Below are 26555 nucleotides of genomic sequence, written 5' to 3'. Positions count from 1 at the left end.
AGTCCAAGAACACAGCTAGGTTACATAAAATACTTATCATTAATTACTGTCGCAGCATTCAACAGTCAACAAACGACCTCGAGACAGTAAATAAATACTGATTGAATAAGTAAATAAGTGGCATGATGTGAATATGGTGTTGCATCTCTAAAAGAATCAGCAAAAGAGAATTAATCTGTAGCATTGCTGCTATGGGACAACTCTGGTGGAATGAACATGTTTTTTGGCTTCCTGATGATGATGATGCCTCTTACCATGACTCCTTTGTAAATGAAAGAAATATATCTGTAGTGCTTCTCTTTGATGTTAATAGCACTTTGTGAAAATGCTTGCAGATTGTCTATCATTGTGCTACATTAGCTTTAAAACTCACATGCTTCCAAATTATAGACATATCATTAAATTGTCTTTGTTACAGTAAAACCATCCCTTTGTTCATTTAGTTCCAGTCAAAATGACCAATTATTCATTTTTTAGTCAGATAAAACGCAGAAAACATATATTTTACAGAAAATTGCACAGAAGCCTCGACAACTAAGTATGTCATTTTTAAATATTTAGTGTGTCCACACCTTTGCTACAGCTTCGATTCTTTTTTGAAAACATATATTGATTTCAGTTTTTCAAATAAATCTTTAAGTAACACCAATACAATAAACAAAATGTCACTACAGGTTTAAAAATTGTCCATTTTTTGTCCAAGAATAAGCCTAGTCTGTGTTCTGAAAAGCAGCAGCTGGAGTACAGCACTGACACTCTCTACTTTTAATGCTAGGGAGTTCAGTTCTGGTTATCATGCTCTTCGTGACAGATTATAGTCTTGGTTATTTTCTCAAGACGCTTTAAAGAAAATCTTCCCTAATGCTAATGCTAAGCCTTTCAATTAATGTCTAATGCTGGGCATTATGAAATGGGCAATGAGAGTGTAAAATGACAGATGAATATGAAATATGAAAAAAAGCTTCATTAAGCACAGGGCTCAAAGGAGCAGGCTGAAAATCACTTTCAATAGGTGTGTTATTGTAGCAGGCTGAATGTGGCAGTGAGAGCAGGGTGCTTATCAGTATCCAGTGCAGGTGCCCTTACCAGTCTGTCTGTCAACTGTGAAGAACTTCTCTCCATCCAGAACACTGTACACAATCCTGGCACTGCTGCCGTAGGTGGGGTCGTCAGCATCCGAAGCCATCACTTTCATTACCGACGTACCTACGAGAACAGCATTAATACTTGAGTCCAAACATAATTGACTTATTCATGCTCTGCCCACAAATATGTTCTTTCATAGCAGCTGTTTCATGGTTGGACAGGCTTAACGAAATGTTGACTGCCATCCCATTCAACCTAATGAGAAACAATCATCATTTACATAAAACTGAGTTCCCAGGTTAAAATGCTATGCTACCGAGCTGGTCTACATAGTTTGTTAATCAAAACTAGCAAGCTGGTAACAACAACACTGATTTTGCCACTGTGCTAACGTTAGCTTGATTACATGAAAAGGTAGGAGGTAATGTTTGCAAAAAGTAGTTTATTTTTACTACATATAGTGTGCAGTATACATCTACATGAACTCAACAAGGCTGTTAAAATAATAATAAAAAAACAAATGCTGGTGTAAATCTGCCACCAGAGGAGTTATGCTGTGTGCACATCACCAACCACTTTATCAAGTGCAGGTGTAGAACCAGAACTTTCCGTGTGCCACCGTATTTCCTATCACTGTATAAAAGATGCATGAGGTCTCCTTTTCTGTTGGATATACTATGATATATATATTTTTTTTATTTTTTATTTATTTATTTATTTTTTTTCTGATTGAGTTCAGTTCAAACTGGTAAGCACTTCATATTGTTTTGTTTAATCAGAGTAATGATGAAGAATGACTGATGTGAGAATAGCAGATTAAACAGTTGAAATAACCACTTATTTTTGTCAGGCCTCAGGGGTTAATTGGAGTGTTGGGGTCTTTCAGCTATGCTAACTAATCTTACATCCATGGGACAACAACAGGCTAGTTGCCTGTCAGACAATGATGATGAGTACATCGTCCACTACTTTGAGCTCAGCCTTCACGAAGAATTTTAGAAAGTTTGTTCCAGGCCTAATGTTCCCACCCACATTTAGCCCAGAATTTCTCATAATTGTTCCACAGACGTTCTCGTTATAAGATCACATCTGGCCTACATCTTACATCTAAGACTACATCCAGTGAAGTGACCATTCACTTGCACATAAAATATCTGACTGTAGATATTTTGAAGAAGTTGTGCTACAGTTTCTCATTAGGTTAAAAGGAAATTTTGCCATCATTCTGTAAAGCTTATCCAACCTTGAAACAGCTGCTGAGTTAGAATGCATTTGTGGGTGGAGCATGGATAGGTTAGTTGTGTGACAAATAAATACAACTGTTTTGGTTTTTTTTGGTGTTTTGGTTTTTTTTTTAGATTTTGTGTCTCATTAGCGCCAAGTCATTTGTGTTTAAAGACATCTTTGTTGGTTTGTGAGAAAATTTATTCTCTGCTGTTTTCTTTCCCTGAGTCGTCTGGGTGCGCGCCTCAGCAAGCCCCAGGCTCCTGGAGCAAAGCACATATTTACATTTAGTCACACGTTTTAACTAAAGCAAAGCCTCCAGCCTATAAAGCTTAATGGCCCAGAGTCTGGTGGGGGGGTAGAAAAAAAGAGGAGCATGCTGCACTTTAAAAAAAAGAAAGAAAAAAAAATGCTTTTCATCGTGAGGTGAATGGAGAGAGATAAATAGCAGCTCTGTTCATGCGGGATGTGGAGCAAGAGTGGCACTCAAGGACGGAGCAGAGGGCTCTACCCGGGGGCGCCTGGTCAGCAGGTAATTGCTGACAGCTGGTGGTGTCCAAGAAAGGTCAGCGTCGCAGGCTCTCTCCCGGAGACCTGTCATGCTACTGTCCAGCCACACAATAGTGCTATGCTAATTAGGCTAATTAAAGGGAAGTGTCAGAGTCCTGTTTGTCTCCTGTCACCAAAGAGGGCTCCCGAGGGGTAGTGGAGAACAGGACATTGTTTTAACATTAAAGTCAGTGAACCATTTTTGCCTCAATCTGCCAGTCTGATCTAAAGGGGATTGTAGAGTTCTCCTCTTTTTCTGTAGGACCTCCTGGCCTCAGGCTTGATTCTGCCATGAAAGATGGACTAAACTGTGACAACCACCACTGTAAACATCAGATATTCCATAAAACTGAGAGGGGTGTTCTAATATGTTGGCCTCTGTAGTGCGTTTCTATTTTAATTTGACACACTCAGAGTTTGTCTATTGAGGCATACTGGGAATCAGAAATTGTGGGCATATTTACAGAACAGTCACAGTAAGCAGGGATGCCCCAATACCACTTTTCCAGTTCTGGTACTGATACCTCATCCCCAAATGTCTGGTGATACTGAGTACCAATACCTGTACTAGAGGTGTCCGTGGGACTGTTTTTTTCAGGCCCGCACCCGCCTGCAACCAAAATGTTTTGGCCTGCTTCTGCCCACACGGTTCCATCAAGGCAAACTGACATCCAATACAGTCTATTCACAAATACATTATCTTCTGCTGAAATAATACGGCAATTTCACCAAACGGCATTTATTCCAGTAAACACAAAGCAGGAATTAAACCACAGAACGGTTATTTTGTTGTTTTACTGGGCTCTGCAACTGTGGCCGTCGGAATGAAGGCTCCGCTATCTCTGTAAGCTACGAGAATTTGCGTGTTGTTCACGTGATCTGTTGCTTCACAACTCTTTAAATGGCTTTAATGATTTTAACTGTTTTACTGTTATCATTTCAATTGTTTATATATGTATGATTTACGTTCTACAGACCTCGACCATCTAACCTAAATACTGTGTGCCTATCCAAATTAATAATAATAATAATTAATACAGTTCCACTCTTTTATTTTGGTGAAAGCAATGTTCTGTGTCACAAATAAAACATCCTAAGCGTAACTGAATGGTATTTACTTGTTGGGTGATATATATTAGGTTGTGGGGTGCTAAATACTGTTATATTGTTGACCTTCGAATTTATCTCACTCGTCTCACACTTGTCAGACTCTGCTGGAGTTTAGTGAATATTACAGTTATTTACACTATCAGAAGCAGCTGTTGAGCCATGCATTCTTGGCTTCATGTGAGCACCAGGCCCCAAGACCACGGCATTGTCTGATGCAGCTGACCGGCGACGACACACAGCAGTCAATGCTTGAGGACACATTAGCCAAGCTAGCGAGTTGCTATGCTGAAGGCTGTCATTACCCCAAGAAATCAGCAGTTTCTTCCATACATAACTCTCATATTCACTCCCTCAGTAACAACCTGGACTAACATTACCTCAGGCTGTAACTGACTACACAGTGGGAGATGCAGGAACACTGAAAGATCCCTGACTCAGCCAGGCAGGTAAAGGAGATATACTTTAGCTTATTTTGCACTGTATGTACATTGCATTCTCTGCACATCCACAAACTAATACCTTAGGAAAAATTCCAACTAGTATATCAGACACTGCTATTGCCTCCCCTTGAAATACTGCCATTACAGATTTTGCAGTGAGCTCCAACGAAGTGTTATTTGCTTCTGTTAAGGTCCATCTACCGGCATCTGCATGCCACAAATTGCTTCATGGTATTGCTATTCTCTGTTGCCAACTTCTATACTGTATTTAAGTGCCAGTACTGGCTCCACTACTGATATGGTCTGTGTTGGTCAAACACTAACAGTAAGCCATCATTCTATATTTACAAATAGTGCTGGGCAATACAGTTATATACAAAGTTTGAACCTCCAGTTAAATGACATTTTGTTGCAATTTTTTACTTGCTTGTTTAATATATTAAAAAAAAAACACACACAATGTAAAGTGTGCCATAACTTTTGCACAGGCCACATTTATGTGTGTATTTTTTCAGTAAGTTGAATTCAGCAAACATTGTGCTCCAAAATGTGTGTGTGTACTAAGAAGTGTGTAGAGGATGTTAACTTACTTTCGCTTTGAAAATCAACAGCACATCTCATTGGATGTGGGGCAACCAAACTTTGCATATGACTGTATACCTGTATACCAATATTGGTCCTACGACAGTACTGACTTTTAGCTTTAGTGGTACTAATAGATATCAGTTACAATGTGTGTCGTTTGCCGGGTGCCTTAGAGTTTTTCTAAAACAACTTCAAAATTCACAAAAACTAAATATTAAATCTCCTTTCTGGAGACATCATTTCTGGCTGGTCAGAGTTTAAAATTTCATAGAAAGCTCCTTTTGATGGAAATATAAGGGAAATAGAACGGAATAGTCTAGTGTTTCCAAACTTTTTATCGTCTCATAAGCCCTCAGGCCTCAAACTTCCTGCTGCATACCCCGTCTCACTTCTAACGCAGACTCACACACGTTCATATTGCCATGAAGCATGATGTGAGCGATTTAGCCTTGAAAAAGCAATCCCTCTAAAAATATCAAACAAATTTATGATGTAATGGCACAACACACCAGATATATTGAGTTATACTGAATAAATAATGTTATGGGATGCTTGTAAGACCAATGCTAGTTCTTTTAGCCAGGTTCAATCTGAAGTGCTGGTCAGAGCACAGGGATGAGGGAAAGTAATTAATTAACTTTTTTCATTTGTAATTGCAAAGGCAGAAGCATAGACACTGGTCAGTATGAGGGTGCATATGCATGAGAGTGAGAATAAAAAACAAAATCTCAAAATAAAATAATCACAACTGGATATGAACTAACTCATTACACCAGCAAACTAAACCACATGTGTGAAAGTAAAACTAACTCAACTAAGTAACTAACAAGGAGCATAGATGCCTTAACAGCACTATAAAACACACAGCAGCAGCATAATGAATGAATTCTGTCATTAGTTTGTCCTGAACATGTACTGTGTAGAAGGAGCCAGAGTGAGATGCTTTTTCTCCAACAAACTGTAACAAATAAAGGGCAAAATAAGAAACTATTAGAGAATGCGATTGGTTAACGCATCACTCATACACATACATGGCAAATAAAAGCAGTCATACAGCCATCACAGTATAGACAGGTACACGGTTGCAAAAGCGTTCGTGTTTTAAGTGTGATTGGCTAGGATAAGATGTACATGAAACGCTTTCCAGAAATCTAGCAATGGATTTTAACTGAACATCGTATTCGAAGATTTGATCACACAGCTACCTGTGTGACTGCGCAGCCAGCTAATGGAATGAAGATTAAATTAAGTGTAAATGGCAGAATTTTCTGACATACCCCCAACATCACTGGGCGTACCCCAAGGGCAGAAGTGCCCATTCTTAGTCCTGGAGAGTTCAGATCCAACACACCAGACTCTAATATTCAGATACCCCTGAATTATCTGGATCAGGTGTGTTCAATTAGGGTTGAAGCTAAACTCTGTAAGGTGGTACAGAGTTTCCTCCAGGACCAGGATTGAGCGCCCCTGCCGTAGTGGTATATGCATGGAATTAAGTTATTATAGGCTTCCGAGATATTCCTTAAGCATAAAGCACCAGTCCTCAAGAAGCTTGTGTTCAGTAAATTCACTAATGTAAATTTAAATATCATCTGATACTGTTATATATCTGTAAAATACTATAGTATTAAATTTTAGCAAAACCACCCAGCACTATTCACAGAAATGATTCTTCCATGTTTTCAAAAGTTGAGCCCAATCCTCCTCATCACACACATCTTCAAACATCATGAACAGCGTCCATTGTCAGCGCCTGGATCGCTTTCAAGCTCATCCGTATTGCATTCAAAAACGGATCATGTAAGATTGCATCCCCCCCCCCGGAAACAGAAACTTGTTAATGCATCAGCACCTGACTGTGAGCTAGAAATGGAGAAGTCGAGCCTTTCATGGGATTACTCCCTTATCTTAATTTTCCGGAGGTCATAATCAGAGTGACGCTCAGCTGTTCGCCAGCTCGCCACACGTCAGGTAACGCCACCGGTGAAGAAACTATATAAATGCAAATGCTACTTTATTGTGTTTATACTTAAGCAGGAAAAGGGAGGCAGAACGTCGTCTCTTATTAATGCATTGCCGCGGATTGCCTAAGAAGTCATTACTTACTGGTTTGTGTGTCCTAAGCAGATTTTTTGGTGACTCAAGGGAATAGACGAGAGCAATGCAAAAAAAAAAACATTATTGGAGTCTTAAGACATGCAGAATTTTACTTTCTTCTTTTTTTTCTTTTTTTTTTGGAAAGTGCAGAGTGTTCGCCCAGAAACTACCGGACTACTTTACTATGCTCATGGATATGGAACGAAGTAAGAGCCTGTGCCCAAAATCCGTCGAGTGTGGAGAATGCATGTTTGATTTCCCTCTGTGTTCTGCCACAGTGCAAATATTGTTCCAGAGGTAAAACGCATTTCCCTCGGCTTGTTTGCACACACTGCTCCTGCTCCTCTTTCCCCCAGTACAGCTGCTGTAGCCCATATCTAGCACTCGCTCATATATTCTATGTAACTACCATCTACAGTCTGGGCAAGCAGCTAAACCTACATACATCACCTTTATTATATTTTCATTACACTGTTGCTTCAAAATAACTCAACCACCGTAAAACCAGAACTGCGAAGTAGAAGTAACAAAAGTTATTTTTTAAATTCATACAGCAGCACAGGGAACGCAATAAAAAGTTAGCTGCACACCATTTCTGTCTTTTAATCTACTCGTCTGTCTTTTTATGCTGCATCTTGATGCTGATTGTTAGTGATATCAAAAATAAGTCATTGTTGATTTCCATTCGGAATGTGATGCCAGCACTGGTTCATAAAACACTGTCGCAAAGGCAGCAGCAGACCAAGCACAGTGTTCTTTGCAGAAGTATAATTCAGCCTTAATACACATGTAATTACTTTACAATGCATTTGTAATTACATGCAATCCCTCTGTCAGCTTTCTCAGAGTCTGACACTGGCTTGCTATTTGTACAAGGTTGTTTGTATGATCACAGCAAGACCGTCTTGCTCTCTGTAAGCTAAGCTAAGCTAAAGTCAATAAATCTCCAACTTCAACACAGGGGTCCTGCACAACAGAGCCCAGTGTAAACCAGAAAGGAGGCAAACGAGTGATGCAATGAGTAGAAGGGGAGCAGGTGACTCCCTGAGTGAGGAAATAGGACATAGAGGCCCGCGGCTGCAATCTCTACTACATCAGCCGAGCTCAGCGGATGTGACCTCTTCACCTCAAGGTCCTCTCCACCTCTCAGCAGTACTGGCTCTTTAACACAGGGGTGGAAGTTGATTAAACAGGATTTCTGCTGGGCGACCCCAGGGGGTCGTCCTTTCTCATGACAGAGTTGTCAGAGATTGGCCAGGATTGGCACGGTCATAAAATATCCTGTGTGATTGGTAAAAAGGCAGTGTTAGATCTCATGTGGCGTCACCTTTTCCCTTGCCTGTATAATCACAAGTCAGTTTAGCAGATTTGCAGCTGAGGCTTTGGAACTGGTTTCTGAGGTGCAGAGACCTCTAGCTGCAGATCCAGAGACCAATACTGATAGATTAAACATCTCAGAATGAAAGAGAGAGACATACAGTGAGTTGCCAGTTCATTAGACTATTATTATTAACTTGTATCAGCACCCACTGGCCATTTTATCAATGATGCCTACCAAATATATGCACTTTGTAGGTTTACACTTAGAGCCCATAGCCCACCTGTTACTGCATCATTCATCAGCCACCTTCTACTCCAGATATCAACAGAAAGGGATCACCACAGGACCACTGCTGGCCAAATATTATATGGGTGGTGGACCATTCTCAGCACCACAGTTTTACCAACATGATTCATGGCACAAGCAAAGCAGCGTCGCTGGTATTTTTAAATGCTTCAGAGTCACTTGTTTGTTGAAGAAAGACCACTAATCAAGAAATATCCTGATACAGGCCTAAATTTAGTCACAATTTTACACCTACAAGGGGTACCAATGAGGTTGGTGTGTCTAATCAAAGTCAAAGTCAGCTTTATTGTCATTTCTTCTCATCACAAATGTGTTGAGAGGGAAACGAAGTGTAGTTTCTCTGAAGCACATTTAACATAGAACAGCAGCAGATCAACAGTGCAGGCAGAAAATAAATACAGACAAAACCATGCAAACAAATTCTTATGTACAATATACAATAACTATATAATTATACTATCATTAAGCACAAGACAGTAAAGACTGGCCATTGAGCACCTTGCTGTGACCGGAAAAGCTGCAGTGTCTAGTTATGTGCAGCCATCTTGAGTCCTATAATGAAGTGGTCAGTACATGTACAGTGTTTGAAGACCTCAGCAACACCAAAGTGCCCAGTACACTTATATCAGTGCAACATTACCATGGTGGCACCTTTTTCATTGAAGTACACCCATATTGTAGGTGTTTGAGATAAAATGGCCATACAAAATACAGTACTGTGCAAAAGTCATAGATCACCCTTCATTTATTTAATTTAATTCAGTTATTTAATTTAGAACAGCTATTAAATAGAAGTTATTTGTTTTTCAGAAGCTATTCCTGAGGAGGTTGGATAAGATAAACCACTTGCATAAGGAAAGAAAAAGACAAAAGAATATAAGTGGAAAAAACAGGGAGTTCAAAATGTTATTATAGGATGTAGAGGAAATGTACTTTCTAACAACCATGCAAGACGTGGTGGACCAACAAAACTGTCACCATCAGATAAACAGTGAACAGGAGAGAATCAACCTCCACTCTTGCTTCATTCTAAAAAAAATCTGCAGGTGTTGCTGTCCATCCTACCACTGTTGGAAGACAACTCAGTGCTATGAGTCAGAGAGGATGTGTAGCTGTCAAGAAGCTGTTAGTAAAGGATGTAGACAAAAACTCGTTTTACGGACTGATCTAAATTAGTCTATATTTGTAACTGGGATTACTTCGATCATAAGAAGCAGAAAAGGCAACTAACTTCTGAGACTGAGCTTTGGAGGTGTGGAGAAACATCCTTGCAGATTTCTTTTAAAACTGAAAGCAAGTCTCTTGAAAAGAATGGAAGAAAGGCAAAGATGCAGTAAATACTGCATCTGAGCAACTTTCTGTTATTTGTTTTCTGGGTAACATTTTACTTGAACTCTGACATATGGCGTCCTGAGTTGCCAAGACAGATTTTGTTCAGTAATATAACACGGTCACGTTACCATTACTGGTAATTGTCATTCAGATGCCATAATGTTTGATTAAATTACAGCTTATGTCACAAGTGTAATCTAGTTAGCCATCATGACATCAAACATTACGGCATCTGTCACAATTGCTGATAATGGTAACATGACACTGTTATTATTAACAGACATAATTTTTCATGGCATCTCATGACAGCATGTCATCTGCCATGACATAGTTATGTCAGTGTTATTTAGCAAGGTTTAAGTAAATTGTTCCTGTTTCTGATTTTCCCCTCATGCTGAAAAAAGAAGAACTTAATGTCTGTTTGACTGGAAATTAAATAAATGCTCATTAATTAATTAAAAAGGATGGTCTCTGACTGTTGCACATTATTCTGTGTTTCTAATAAACTGGTAACCTTGTGTATTCACTGACATGTGAAACCAATCGCAGGTCAACACTTTCCTAAAATGTCAAGTGGAGTGGACCAAAGTTCATCGACAACAAGGCTTCCTTCAAATACCTTAATACACTGTGGTCATTAGCATAAACAACCTTCCTGCCTGCAGCTGGGTGCCTGCACTGTAAATAGGCCATGAAAAATGCATATGCTGAGATATGAGTAGACATGAAATCTCTAATGTGAAATTAATTTTAATGCTTTCAGCCCTATGGAAGAGAAGATTTTAGAAGCTAGCATGCTTTCTTACCCCATAGTGCCAGCCAGATTTATGCACGGATGTATTTAATGGTGTCAACAAAATCTGTTTCGAGCTGCAGTTGACGGCTCTGGGGGGAAGGAAGATGGTTCAATTACAGCGTGCGGGGAGGCCGGAGGAGGGTGCCTAGTGTGAGACACTAGACTGACAGCTATTTAAGAGCTAGCGTCATAAAGGAGATTTGTGTTGCTCTCTGCTACAGTGACACTACAAGCAGGCAGCAAGGCTCTCTCTCTCCTCTTCTCTCTCCCTCTCTTTCCCTCTCTCTCCCTCTCCCCCTTTCGGCCTGTCCTAATCACCCGGTCTGAGCACTTCCTCCCAAATGTCTATGCATTATGGATCATTTAGTGCAGCCATAAAAGCTGAGGTGTTTTCACATGAAAAGTTATTTCACCACTACTTCCGCCATGATTCATTCTTCACAGGCCCGCATAAAAAAGGAGGTCTGGTGAGATGAAAGATAAGGGAAGAAAGGATGGAAGGAAAGAAAAAGGAAAAGAGAGTTGGAAGGAAAAAAATGTCATGCCATAAAAGTCAATGGCGTGCTCACTGAGATTCCGAATGAACTCCTACAAGGATTAAGCTATGACAGACGCGGCAGGTTTCAATACCGACTTTCACACTGCCAACCACTCTAGTGACCAACAACGAGGGAGCGTTTCCAAAAGCGGACACTAATAACTTCCACTATTGTACATTCAGAGACTAACAAACGTAATATGTAACTATTATGCTGAAATAAAAGTCTGGCTGAGTGGTTGCTCTCATTCTGTACTCTCTGCTATCTAGGAAAAGAAACTCAATTACATCCACAGTCATTCAGCCTTTAACAATCACTTGCTTAACGAAATGTGATCAAATTTAAGCCATCATATCTGTTCATGGCTCAGTTTCTGAGTGCAGGAAACCATCACTGTTTAACCTTCAGAAGTGGCATTTATGTGTAGGGATAACAAAAGCATGGGGTACTTTGACAGGAATCATTTCTCACTTAGAAACAAATGGAAAAGTTCCTTGGGTTCTAAACCATGTTTGTGTTTGTAAGTAGAAGAGATATTTTATTATGATTTGAATTTAATTAAAAGTATCAAAATTAGAAAGAAAAAAAATTGTTCATTGTTCATTTTTATTTTCCTCCCAAAAAAAAAAAAATTGGAAATGCAGACTCAATTGTAAATGTAATTAATTGTGTAACTGAATGCACAAATATATCAGACCTATATCGGTATTGGAAGATAATTGTTTGAAAAATCAGCATCTGACGGATGTTCAGATTTGACCCATGTTTAAAAGCAGTGTAGGTTTTTATTGTATTTGGGAAGAGCAGAATGTTCAGATGATGCTGGGCTGCTGCTGTACTAAAATATCTGCATTTTAATCATTTTAATCAACAGTTGTAAGCAAAAGTTTGAACACCCCTGATCAAATTACATGCTTTGTTTTTCTAAGTGAAAATAAGTTCACACATCCTCTACAGGGAATAACCTTAAATATGGCATTTTTCTACCAATTTTTTGTGTACAATTTATGTTTAGAGTTTAGACCATTATTTTATTTTTTCATTATGTTAAATTCACCTAAATAACGGTAATTGTTGAGCAGTTAACTTATTTTCACTTAGAAAATCAACCAAACATGTAAACTGACCAGGGGCACGCAAACTTTTGCATATAGCTGTGTAACCCAACAGAAATAAATTCTATTTCTCATAATGCATATAACACTACATTCAGACCCAGTTTCTACATTGTATAAATGTTTATATATCGACACCAGTATCTGCATTGGCAGATATGTACATGAAGAATATCTGAAATCAGCACTGGCCCAAATTTTCTATCAGTGCATCCCATTACAAGTGAATAGTGCAGCGAAATGAAAATAATAAATCATCTTAAGGGTTAATCCTACAGATTTCCCTCGATCTGCTCAAAGGGGTTGTCTGTTGCTTTCCCTCTTCAGTGGTAAATAAAGCATTAGGACACAGTGAGCATTGTCAATCAGCACAGATGGTATCGGATTGGGAGCTAGACTGCATGGGCACGGCCTGCATGACCCAACCTGTCTGCCAGTGGCTAAGGTCCACCTGAAAACCAGCACATCAATCACACCTTCACACCACAATCATCCATCAGCTGCAGCTTCTGTCAGTTTGGACTGCCCTTTACCGGCAGAGTGAGGGGATGTTAGACACATACAGGCAGGAATACAGACACGTGCTGTCTAGCAGAGCCATGTCCACACAGTGCTGGGTAGTAGTGGTCATATTCATGCCACAGTACTTTCCAAATATATCATGGTATCATTGTGTTGGACTTTTAAGGGGGTCATATGCCATATTTTTTGAGATCTATTTATGACACTGGTGTAGTTTTATGTATCAAACAGTCATAATATATTTTTACATTATCATTTTCCAACCTCTCTGTCCTTTAAACTGGCTGTTTCTGTTACTGTGCTTTTAAGACTAATATATTTAAATGAGCTCTGTTTTGATTGGCTACCTGTATTGTGCCTCATTCAAAAAGTAGTTAGGGCCGAAGCACTCCTAATAACTTCAGCCTGAATGGGCGGGGCTATTTTTAAGCTAGTTTTGTACAGTTTTCTTCTCTTAAAATGACACCAGAGTTAGACTACTGTCACACGACAGACATCACTGTTTTATGCAACAGAAGGTCATGAATGTAATGTTCATTATCTATAAAAGTTAAAAAAAAATATATATCTTGTGTCACCTACACTCCTATATTAATATAGACATTGTACTGAGTGTAGATATATATTGCCTGGAATTACAGCAGTGTGTAAAAGTTAGAGACCACATTTCATTTATTTAATTTCCAGTCAAAACTATCATGTTATTCATTTTTCAGCATCAGGAAAAAGCAGAAAACATGGATCTAAAAAAAAATTACACAGAAGCATTAATAATAAAAATATAATCACATTTTTGAGTAGTGTCCACTCTTTTTCTTTATTACAGCTTCCATTCTTTGACTCACTTTCAGTTTTTCTAAGAAATCTGCAAGGCTATTTTCACACCTAAGTTCAGTCGCAGAAGTAATCTGAGTGATTCAAGTAATAATGCAGGCCCATAAATGCTGAGAACACCAGCAGCTTCATCGTGTGATTTGCAAATTTTCTTCTTTTTTGTCTTTCTTTTTCTCAGTCAGGGCTTCTTGACAGCTGCACATCCTTTCAGACCCACAGCGTTAAGGTGTCTTCTCACAGTGGAAGGATGGACAGAAACACCTGTAGATCTGAAGCAGCTTGATTTTCTCTTCTCTCTCAAAGATGAAAGCTTTAACTGCTGTTCATCCGATTGTGACAGTTAAGAGTCCTATTTCTCTGTATCTTATAATAATTATTTGAACTCCAGTTATGAAAACTCCTTTATTTATCTTATATCTAATCTCCTGAAATATCCCCTAGAAAGCTCTATAAATGTTGTCTGAAAAATGAATAACTTGTATTTAATGGATTTTAAATAAACGAAAGGTGGTGTCCGACTTCTGCGTTCACAAAATATTAAAAGTACATAAATATACACACATACACAAACTCCACTGTCTTACAGCCCACCCACGCACCCACCTACCAACACAGAAACCCACAAAAACACAAAGCTACAATCAGACAGAGGCCCACACATAGAGATAGAGTCACACATGCTGACAAGCAGCAGATACAGAAGAAATGCAGATAAACAGACAGAAAAGAACACACGCTGATCCTCACAGCATGATGCTTTTTGAAAACCAGGCCCAAAGCGCGAGTCAAAATCAGCATAAAGGGAAACATCACAAAGCTAAAGCCACACACTGTTACAAGGCTGCGATGACTGAGGCAGACAATCTTGATTTTTGAACCGTGGGTTTTCATGTATGTGTGGTCTGGCATTGGCAGCATTATGAGTTGGCTTTGCTGTCTTTTAGAACCCAGTCACATGACTTTGTCTGCAACCACACTGAATCATGCAGAACCATGTTAACGAAGGCCTGCAGACTTATGTGTACAACCATCATATTATTTTTGCATGCAACGCAAGATTTTCAAACCTACAAGCAAAGCGAGCGAGCTGTAACCTAAATATTTAAAATATTACTTTGGCTGGCACAGCCCGAAAAAGGAAAGAGATGCATCTTTTCTAAATTATTCAGGAGTTAGCCTGGGCTAAAACAAACAAGCCCAACTTGTATGAAACTGAAAGCCATCATATGTTACTCTCTTTATAGTAAAATGTTCAGGAGGAGAAGAACTTTTCTTTCGAGTACAGAAAAAAAGCTTCAACAACACAAGCAAGGGCAGCATTCATAGGACTAAATCACATCTACATAAGCTCATCATAAGACGAATTAAACCTTCACAAATGTTTAGAAAGGTGATAGGTGTTGTTTGTCAAGGCAGCTAATGTCAACTTTTATGTCAAGTTGACATAATACTTAGGTAAGGTGACATTGAGTGCATTTACATGCACTCAAAAATCCAATCGTACTCGGATTTCTGCAGTTATCTGATTAATCCAATGTTCAAGTAAACAGCATACTCTTATTTCTTAGATTGGAGTAAGGTGTAGAAAAGTGATTAAATCTGATGAAGAGAGCTGTGCATTCTCAGTGCATGTAAACTCTTACTCTGATTTCTTTCAGATTTCTCAGTCTGTGCATGTGCGAAACATTTTCTATAGTTATTGGATTATTAAGTGCATGTAAATGCACTCAGTGATTTGCTCTGACTTTGGGACGTAGGTCTGTGTCAGTTGACATTAGCAGCAGATCCTTTCAGTCCTAAAAGTTGAGAAGTGGAGTCACCGTAGATCAGACTTCTTGTTCCAGCACATCCCCTTAGGCACTTAATCACATTAAGATCTGGGAATTTGGAGGTTCCTCAAACCATCCCTGAACAATGTGGGCAGTGGGGCAGGATGCATTATCCGGCTGAGCCATTGCCATCAGGGAATACCACTGCCAAGAAACAGAGTACCTGGTCTACAATGATGTTAGGTAGGTGGTATTTGTGACGTCCACATGAACCCAGAGTCTCCCAGCAGAACATCACCTAGAGCATTGCACTCCCTCCACCAGCTTGTCTTCTTTCCACAGTACATCCTCACACCGTCACTTCCCCAGGCGCACACATACCTGGCCATCCACATGATGTTAAAGAAAACTGGACTCATCGGAGCAGACGACCTTCTTCCGTTGCTCCAAGGTCCATTTCCGATGGTGGACAGTGGCTAGTATGGGCACTCTGACTGGTCTGCAGCTTCGCAGACCCATACACAACAGGGTGCGATGCACTGTGTTGTGACACATTCCTCCTGTAACCATCATTAAAAATTTATGTTACTTGTGCCCCAGTATCCCTTCCTTCGACTCGGACCAGACAGGATAGCCTTTGTGGCCCTCACAGATCGATAAGCTTTGGGTGCCCAACACCTTGTCACTAGTTCATAGCTTGTCACTGTTTGGGTCACTGCTGGTAGGTACCCAGCACTGCTGACCGGGAGCACCCCACAAGCCTTGCCATTTCGGAAATGCTCCAACCCAGTGGTCTGGCCATAATAATTTGGCTCTTGCCAAAGTCACTCAGGTCTTCATGCCTGCCCATTTCTCACGCATCCATCATGGCGACTATGAGAACTGACAGTTGGCTTACCATCTGATATATCACAGACCTTTATGAGATAATCAACCTTACTGGCTTCATCTGTGAGTGGTCATAATGTTTTCCCTCATCAGTGTAAATTTCTTGCATGTATGTCCATGTACTCACACATACACCAGCTTCAGTCAGTAAATACAGTTTACCCACTGAGAGTGCAAAACATGTTTTAGAGTGCTTCTTCTCTAAGCCCCCATACACATAAATGATGTCACCACTGATAAAGACTGCTTTTCTAAACTAAGTCCAACAAAAACTGAACATTTTTTTCTCCTCTCCCCTTAATGAATCAGGGAAACATTAGCTTTTAACATCCTCACATCGTTAACATTAATGTAGTCGTTTTCACAAAGAGACAAAAAGCAGGAAAAGTAAATCCGCGTGAAATGATAATGACCTCAGCACTTTTGAATGAGATGTAATGCATCAAATTCGGAGTTGCATTTCTGAGTAGAGCGCACTCGCGCGACAATGGCAGCCAGCTGAACACAGCCGTGGCCCTCCGTGTGAACCAGTAGCTTTCAAAAACTAACGTTTCAGACCTCGCCATTGTTTGGCTTGTTATTCAAATGCAAGCTGCAACGTCCAGCCTCTTTTATAAGGCTCTTTTTTTATTTTCACTATTATGCGAGTTTAGCCGAATTGCCAAAAAAAAAAGAAAAGAAATAAATAAGTTTGCTGTATCTTATTTGAAAAACCACTTAGCTTTGCATACTGGATGAAACTCCAAAAGCTAGTTTGTTCTTCTTAGATGCATATAAAGATGCTGTATATAGTACAAATTGGCATCCTTAGCAATTTTTTCTATGCATCTATGCATTACATTCACATGTGAACATAACTAGGACACAGTTGTTTAAGAAGAAACTACACAGATTTTCAGATAAGGCTTCTCAGATCAGACGCAGTAAACAAGAAGCCATTATAAGTACAAAGATGGAACAGCCTTTTTTAAGATTATAAGACCAAAATGAAACAGAGAATGAAACTGACTTTGTTATAATACTACAAATGACTAAAACTCTGTTCATACCTGGCATTAACATCTTGTCTTGAGTAATCTGATTAGAAGTGGACAGCAAGACATACAGTACAGATTTTGAGTTATTCATAGCGCTGAGTCGTCTTCTCTCAGTGGAAGGATGGACAGAAACACCTGTGGATGTTTTCAGATCTGAAGCAGCTTGATTTTCTCCTCTGATGAAAGGTTTGAGTGCTGTTTGTGATGGGAACAGTGCTGGTGTCTAGCAGGTCATGCATGGTTGTTAGGAGTATCATTTTCTCTATAGTTTTTGATCATTTTTTGAACTCCAGTTTTGGAAACTCCTGTTTTAACTCCGTTTCCTTTGACTTCACTCTTCCTAATGCAAGCAGATTAATATCTAATATCTAATCTCTCCTGAAAATCTCCTGAAAAGTTAATAACTTGTACTTAATGGCCATTTTGACTTGTAAACAAATGGGAGAGGAGATGAAGAAAAAATCTCATTTCATCTCTGTTGTGCTGATGCAGTTGTGTCGTTTATTTGTTTTAAGCATTCACACTACAAATGTTATGTGGTCACCTGAGTCCTTGACCACTTCCTAAGGTGGTTTGAGTGATTAGCTTACAATGTGCTTTGAAATGCACGGATCCTTGTTAACACCTGTACTTGGAGCTGTTCACTTATGAATAGATCACTGCATGTTAATTAGAGCCTGAAACTTTTTCCAAAACCTGATGGGACCAGACTGGTCATGTTAGGTTTGGTCAGGTTTGGAGATAATTTTACACATCTATGTCAGGCTCAGGTCAGGTTTAAATTTCACATTCTCTCAGCCTGCCTCCTGCTTTCAACAGATTTTGCCGAGTGTTTCCCTACTTTACTCTTACTCCTAATTTTAATCTTTACTACTTCCATTACCGTATACCTAACATTTTAATCTGCATGTTGGAGAAGCCCACACTCCATCAAGGTCCACATGCTCATGAAAAAATGAGACATAAATAGTAAATTGGTTCGGGAAAGTACTTTTTAGTGCAGCCAAAAGGATGTTTATTTGACCAAACATATTTTTATATGTTTAAAATGTTTTGTGTAACATGTTCTACAGAAATAGTTTTAGTATTAAACAGATGAAGTTAACTCTTGCTATATCAGTACCGCACAGTGTGAGAACAGTGTAGTGATGCTGTTTAAAAATGTATCTGATGAATGAATTTGTTAAAGCAGAATTTCAACTTTTTTTGGACAGCTGATTATTTAAATATAGCATATTATTTTAGATTAATTTTCTAAATTATTTAACCATGCTCTAATGACAGCCATCATTTTCATTACACAGTAACAGGTGCTGTCCTGTCAGGTTTTATTCAGTACTTTGGGTGATGATGGGCTGTTTTAAGTCAGTTTCTGAGAGAATTTTGTCCAGTTTTGACTCAGAACATGATAATGTGGTTCGGGTTGGGTCAGGTCCAGTTCAGACACAGTTTTGTTGGGGTTGTGTCAGGTTTGGCTAGGACTGAAAATTCTCAGTCTACAATCGGGTTCAGACCCAAATTTCAGGTCTGATTAAAGCTCTGATGTTAATGGCAAGTTGAAGCAGGGCCTAAGCACCTTAACTTTGAGTTGTTATAGGTTTTTTGTGGTTTTGAAATGCGCTGTTTAGTAATTCTACTAAACCTCCACTCATTATGCTGGGCTAAGAAGACAAATGGTAACAATTAATTCGTTTGACTAAGGGTAAGTGGGAAAATGGGTTTAATTGCCAAAATATTTTGCACTCACATTAAGATAAAAAAAAATAATACATGTACTGAAATTTGTGTTCAAATTGGAGTCAGAATTACAAAGCAGAAGGCAAAGCCCATGGCCTCCAGCAGATTGCAATGCACAAATTCAGTCTCCAAAAGACAAATGAAATTCACACCCTTGCTAGTAATTTCATGCTAATTCCATTACCAGGCGGAGAACATGCTAGCGCACCGTGCCTCTGCGTCCCAGCTGCGCGCTCGCTCACTGTGTTATACAAGACGGACTATCGAAGCAGCGTGAATTATATGCAAACAAATTCGACTTGGACTTCAGCGCCCTGCTAAAGGCCAGATACAGTGTCTCAGACCAAGGAGAGAGAGAGAGGAAACAAGACAAGTGTGATGAGTGAAATGAATATGGTGGGGGCTTGTCTGTGATTATGGTTTTATTATTATTGCCGCGCATTCGCCACTGTGGTAATAAAACACTGTGGCGATCATGCCCGGCCAGTAGCTGTGATTAAATCTCATATTTCCACAGATCACTTCGCTTTCCACATCTGTGTGGGGGTTCGTTACGGGAGTGCCACTGCTCGGGACACGTTGTTAAATTAACTCTGTCTGTTATGTGACAATTAGCCTGATTAGTTGTGATCACCAGTGTGATGGTCAGTAAAAACCTCTGTAGCAGGCAAATGACTGGGAGAAATGAGGTCTTTCCATGCAGGCACAGAGACTTCGTTTGATATGCTAAAGGGTTTGACACTGCAATGCTTGGAGAGTGGAATGTAAGCCCAGAGTCAACGAGTTCATGTGTTAACTGTGTACATCAGGCTCAAGACTTTGTAATGGTGTTTAAAGTGCTAATCATTTGACGACGCATTCCTTCTATTATCAGTCTGGTGAAGCCTAAAAGGGTGAAGAAAAGTGACTCAGACAGTGAAAGATTGCACATAATCATCATATGTATGAACACAACAGGATACAAATTGAGGTCAAGAACCAATTATATTAATTTAAATTACATACTTTTATATTAGGCTTGTTAACGTTTTCGCCAGTGGGTTTTGTCTAGAGTTAGTTCTTTTAGAATGCACATAGCTTCAGTGCCATGCAGTCTCACACAGCACATTCTCAAAAAAAAACAACAAAAAAAAACTCCTTATGAAAGATATAATCAGGCAAAATTGCGCTTAAACTAACTACTAGGGATGAACCATTACAGGATTTTCCACTATTCTCACAACCGTGTCTGTCGATACTAAAGCTGGAGCTTGCACGTTCATAAAATGTAGAGATTTGGACTTGATCCACCTGGACAAAATGTAAGCATTTTAGCACAGTAACCCAGCGTCACCTATATGTTCTCTCATCCACAGAACAATAAATATCGGTTTGAAAGGTCAGTCAAGTCTAATAATAATGGCATTAACACAACAAATTATTGGTCATGGGCACAGCCACATTGGCTTATGTTGTCATTCAACGATAAAGATGCTATACTGTGATTATTTAGCAAGATGGATGAACTTACCCTCCACCCTCCTACTGAAGGCAATTTCTACCCTTTAATAAACTTTTCTCCTTTAATAATGTGACGTATCTGTGTAATTTCTCCTTTATTTTGATGTATGTGATAAAAATGATAGGAAAACTGAAAATCTGTAGATTTTTGCATTGTTTGTGTCACGAATTCCACATGATCAGAGTTGAGCAAAATACTTTGAAAACGTAGTCATGGCTGAATCCTGAATACACTGTCCTAAAAGTACTCCATTACAATACATAAAACGTTACATATTCAGAATACATTAAAAATGCATTAAGAACATATTTTGATGAGGCACATGAGGAGAAAATACTCTCCTGCTATAATGTTTACTTAACTTACTTTTCCTCAGTTTTACTGGTTGGCAGTTTTCATGTGATTCTTCTGTTAATATGTTTCATCAAAATGTTGCTTATCATTTGAGTGAAGTTCCAAAATACTTTTCTTGCTCTCATCACCTTCTTCTGAGGAGAACACATCCACTACTCATCCCTCAAAAGAGCTCAGTAACACTGAGATGATCATCACACTGATTTATCAGTCTACTCAGGCTTTAGCAGAGTTCAGTAACACTGAGATTAGGTATTCTAAAAGTATTCTAAAATGGTAACTCTTACTTAATACTGCCTTTACAATATGCAACACAAGCTGAGTACAGATACTTTAATATTCTGAAAATGTATTTCCAAAATTTTGGCTCATAGTGCACATGATCTGAACCACAGATTTTTTTTTCCCCCTCCAAGAGAGTGTGCTGCTCCATGTTTGATCACAGAGTGCGCAGGCTATTGACAGCAGAGCCAACGCTTCCAGCAATGTTCAGTGCCAAACTCTCCCTTACCCCTGACCGTGCTCCTGCAATAACTAAGACAATAGGTCGATTCATCGCATTAGATATGCAGCACTTTTTAAATTGTAGAGGTTGAGGGATTCTGAGAGAATGAGGAATTTCGGTTCATGCGTGGTGCCAAGGACGTACAAAGAAACAAAAGCAGAACTTTGTGAAGAGCTGAGTGAGGCACAATTCATTGCAATAACGATGAATAGCTGGATATCTCCAGTTGTTCTACCAGCTACTGTCTCGATAAAAAGGGAACTTGACAGCAATGGTTACATTTATTTCACTTCATTTTTACATTTAATTTGCTTTTACATTTACATTTTTATACTCGCTGATTGGTACGATTGCTCTACCTTTTGATGGTTACATTTGATGTTTTGTTTTACTTGCTGATGTTTACGTTTATTTTACTTTTTGTTTTGCAATAATTTTGTGAAAGGGGAACTTTTAAAAGTAATTGATTTCATTATTATTTGTAAAGGTTTGTATTTGCACAACTTGCATAAAACATAAGTGTGATGTATTTATGTTCAAAGTTGGTTACAGTTTCCCCTGCTGAATATAAACCAAACCGTAGCCCAGAGACCGAGGACTGAGACGAACTGTTACACCCAAAGTGGATGGCACATCCTAACTCTGGCAGCAGATTTTAATGTGTTAAAGTAAACATCTCTGATGTTTACCTGAATGTCAGTGAGATGTGTGACAGAGGAGATGCAAACTCAAAAATATTATAATCCCTCCATTGTAAAACCTTCCTTTCCACCCTTGTGAAATGATATACACAGTTTGGAAGGAAAAAGCCATTCTAAGAACTACCATAAATCATAGAACGATTGGAGATGATTTTTAATGAAGTGTGTAAATAAGGTACATTATGTTAAGTTTGCTGTTGGAATGAGAAGCAGTAAACGTCATCATAAACTTGATTTGGTGGATTGTAGAGATTGCAGGAATTTATCATTTGACTGTTTGTATCACAGTATGAATATCTTCAAGCAATTGAGGAAACAATGAACCACCGCTTAGTATTCTGTTCTGAAATGGATCCATTCATCTTGAAGTGTTGTGAAACATCCATTCTTCTTTATATCGGACTGAGCTATCACCTGTCACTCTGTCTTCCTTTGACAGAGTAGAAGTGACCTTATCACGAAGATGCTAACATTGACGCCATTAGGAATTGTTCCACAGGAGGGCCAAACAGGAAATGCTTGACTAAGCAGTGATGTTATCTCATTAAGCTTGGCGCTCGGTTCAATGTATAAAACATGAAGTGCACACTGGCTTAATGTGAGAGGTGGAGAAACAAGGGGAAGGAGAAGTGGAGATGACACAAACATTAACTGCTCTCCCACCCTCCCTTTCTTTCCCCCCTTCCTCGTTACAGAAAGTGCTGCCCCTGGCTCAGGCTCCACCATGCTGAGGAAGCAAGAATTAATTCCAATCAGGAAGTTCACTGCTGCTGAGGACTAGAGTGATTACATTACTGTAACCTGCACCTAGTTTATTATAACAAACCTACATAAAGGTGTTCTGAGGAACCTGGAAATCACAACCCCATGAGCAAACTATAGGCCTACAACAAATATCCTGCCTGTCAAAAGTTTGGGAACCCTGCCATTTTGCAATTACTTCACATATTAATGCCAAATAGGGCTGTCCAATAAATCATATTGTAGCGACCGGCCACTGGCTGGCACAGCCAGCCACATGCAAAGACTCATGGTATGCAAAGGGATATTTGAGACTATTTGTGTTGTATATTGTTGTTTGTTAGTTTAAGCTATGTGTAGTTGTTTCTTGTGATATTCTGTGTTGAGGAGTGGAGTTATTGTGTGGGTGTTTTTGTATAAGGGGTGGGGGGGGGTCACCATCAGGGAGAAGTGTGTAGCTAGAGGTGACCTCTCCTATGAGTTTGGTGTTCTCTATGTGTCTTTCCTACTGAGTGTAGAATAAAGAGCTTACTCAGAGCAGACGCATGGCTTCCCCTGTGTTTCTCCTTCTGCAGCTGGTGTCAGATGTGGGATGGCAACCCCAGCGGTTTGCAGAGAAGTGGCGCTTCAAGAATCTTCCATGTGAGCAGCGGGAAAAGCAGAGCCTGGTGAAAGACTGTGTCAACGGTGACAACGCTGTTGTCTGGCATGGCTCCCCGTTTTGTCCCCGTTGTCATGGTCTTCCACCAGTCTCTGCCTCTCTCACTGCTCACCTGGAAGTTTCTTCCCAGACTGCTAGGGGCGTTATCCTACTTCTGACACCAATGTGCCCATCCTTAACGAGCACTTCTTGCAGCAGATTATGGCCACCCCTGTGTCTTACTCTCTGCTGATGTCACAATAGTTTTATCCTTATCGTGATAAACTCATCATTAACGGCTACAATGACAAACCAATCCCTCACATATGCAGTGATAAAATTAGATTAGCAGGAGCGTAGTGATAGAAGCCTAACAAGTGCTTCCCTGCACTGGGCTTGAACCTTGCTCTCCTGCAGGGAAAGCGAGTAAATCAACTACTCGGCTAAACATATCTGTGTACTCAAACTACTCTATTTTGAACTATGAGCCTGTAGAAATGCTTAAAACATGATGACTATTCTCCCTCTTAGTGTTGTGTAAAGTGCATAGACAGTATGGTAAAATGTATGAGGCAGCAGTGGCTACTGTCACAACCTAACTGCATCATAAAGAGCTTTTTAAATCATTACATTTATAGTACTACATTTTTGTCGGCCTATATACATATTTATTACATATTTATTTACATTTGTAACCTGTATAGAACATGAACAGAGTGTAGAACATGAATAGAAAAAGCTGTTCAGGAAATCTTGACTATTTTTAGAAGAGTTCATGGAACTCACTTAACTCACTAACCGCGATTAACCTTTTCTTTTGTAATTTTCTGCCACATCTACACTCACATACACACACTCACACAAATGTCTGCATTTACTCAAACTCATGTGGAGTCCAGCAAAACACATTTTTGTTCTGTCAGGGGTGAAAATAAGAGCACTTGTGTGGAGGCTAGCATAAAATGTAGCATTAGTTTCTAGCTTGTGGTACTCTTTACAAAATATAAATTCTAAAAATAGCAATTGATACATTAACATACCACGCTAGCTTAGGACCTGGTGCTCTCAATGATCATGTAATAGTGCTTTATTCTTACCTAGACAAGTAAATAATTTGCTCAGTTGTTGTTGGCTTTAGCTGTGTTAGCAAAGACAGAGAAGAACATTCTCGAGCGCCACTAGGTCCTGTTGATACCAATCTTGAACAGGTACCAAAAACCATAAAACTGGAACCTTCAGTAGTGGACCAGTGGCCAGTGGAAAAACACAGTTGCAGTTTTCTGGTGCCAAATGTTCCAGTACTTTGTTCAGCAGAAAAATGCCTTAAATGGTTCTTGGCTAGAATGTATGGTTCTTGAAAGAATATTTCAATGGTATGGAACCTTTACATTTGTGGACGTTCTTTTAGTTTAAAAAGGTTCTCCACATTCATGGCTCTTTTGCAAAAATACAGCCATTCATTGAAAAAGGTTCTTTAGGAAACCAAAAGTGGTTCCTCAAAGGCTTCATTCCAAAGAAGTTTTTTGGTGCCTTTGTTGTCAAAACTGTCTCTTCATACCAAGGAGGATGCTATGATTAACATTATACCAGGTGTTGTAAAATACAGGACATACAGATGTACTAGAAAGTAGATGTTGTATGTTAAGACAATCTTTTTTTGCCATTATTTTTCCTTAATAAACCGAATAGTAAGTAAATTCAAATTTCAAAAGAAGACAACTTGTCCCCAAACTTTCAACATGCAGTCTGCAATCCTGCACAGGCACATTTGTAATGAAAATTCACTCAGTTCACACCTCCTGAAAGAACAGTGAGTGTGAGTCAATAAGTCAGGAGTTCTCTGAATAATGGTCTACAAATATCTTACCAATCGGAGACAGCTCAGCCACACTTCCAATGTATGGCCCTTCCAAGAACTTGGGTTCGCTGTCGTTGATGTCCTGGACCTTTATAACGAACTCTGACTCAGGTTCAAGTGGAGCGTCGGTCAGACGGTCTCGAGCCTGAGCTCGTAACGTGTAGAAGGCTTTCTCCTCCCGGTCCAGTCGCTCAGTGGCGTGAATGTCTCCCGTCACCTCATCAATGATGAAGATAGTCCCCGCTCCTTCTCCAGATATGGTGTACTTGATAGAGCCATCGCCTTCATCTGAATCTGAGTGGATCTGTCGGTCAAAGTGAGATTGGTGTAAGGAAAGAGATGGGTGCAAACCTCGGTACCACTTTATTTGGAGTGGTCCCTTGTAGATGATTAATAAACTCTTAACAGATTATCAGTAACACATCAACAACATATCAGTGAAGTAGCAGTAGTGAAGCATCTGAATACACTGAAGTGAGTATCTTGTAGATGTTCTGTTGACACATTAATTACATTAAGTAGATGTTAATATGTTACTTCTGATACGCCAAACCTAACCTCACCCAACCTTACCCAAAACCTAACACTAACTCTGGCCCTAATCCTAACCTTAACCTTAACCTCAACCCAAAACCTAATCCTAACCCTCATATGTTTTTGACATGTTACTGAGAGTCCATTGAATGTTTCATCTAAAAGGACCACTCAAAATAAAGTGTCACCAAAACCTCTTGTCACTTCACTGTGTGTTAAATGAAAGTAAAAGTTTCAAAAAAAAAAACAAAAAACAAGAAAAGCTTCTACACAGAGGCCGATTTACCAAATAGATACATAAAAAAATGATATGAACCCTTAGAAGCAGTATTTGGGTTATTCCTTGAAATAAAAGTACAGTAAAGCTGATACCAATTACTTCTCATCAAAAAAGTGGAAAAATTCTCCTAAAAGTTTTCATCAAATTCAAAATT

At 39.3% G+C, this 26555-nt stretch overlaps 1 protein-coding gene across 1 annotated transcript in view; it reads right to left on the bottom strand.

The window, feature by feature from the left end:
- Window positions 1–26555, bottom strand: part of LOC118808498 (cadherin-22-like) — a 116675-nt gene that overhangs the window by 75639 nt on the left and 14481 nt on the right. Inside the window, exons 2-3 of the mRNA XM_036571222.1 lie at window positions 25597–25891; window positions 1087–1206 (exon numbers count right to left, since the gene is read on the bottom strand). Of these exons, the coding sequence (XP_036427115.1) occupies window positions 1087–1206; window positions 25597–25891 (415 nt within the window). The remainder of the gene's footprint in view (window positions 1–1086; window positions 1207–25596; window positions 25892–26555) is intronic.

This window comes from Colossoma macropomum, unplaced genomic scaffold (genome assembly GCF_904425465.1).
Source record: "Colossoma macropomum unplaced genomic scaffold, Colossoma_macropomum, whole genome shotgun sequence".
NCBI classification, from domain to species: domain Eukaryota; kingdom Metazoa; phylum Chordata; class Actinopteri; order Characiformes; family Serrasalmidae; genus Colossoma; species Colossoma macropomum.
This window is presented reverse-complemented; position numbering and strand designations above follow the sequence as displayed.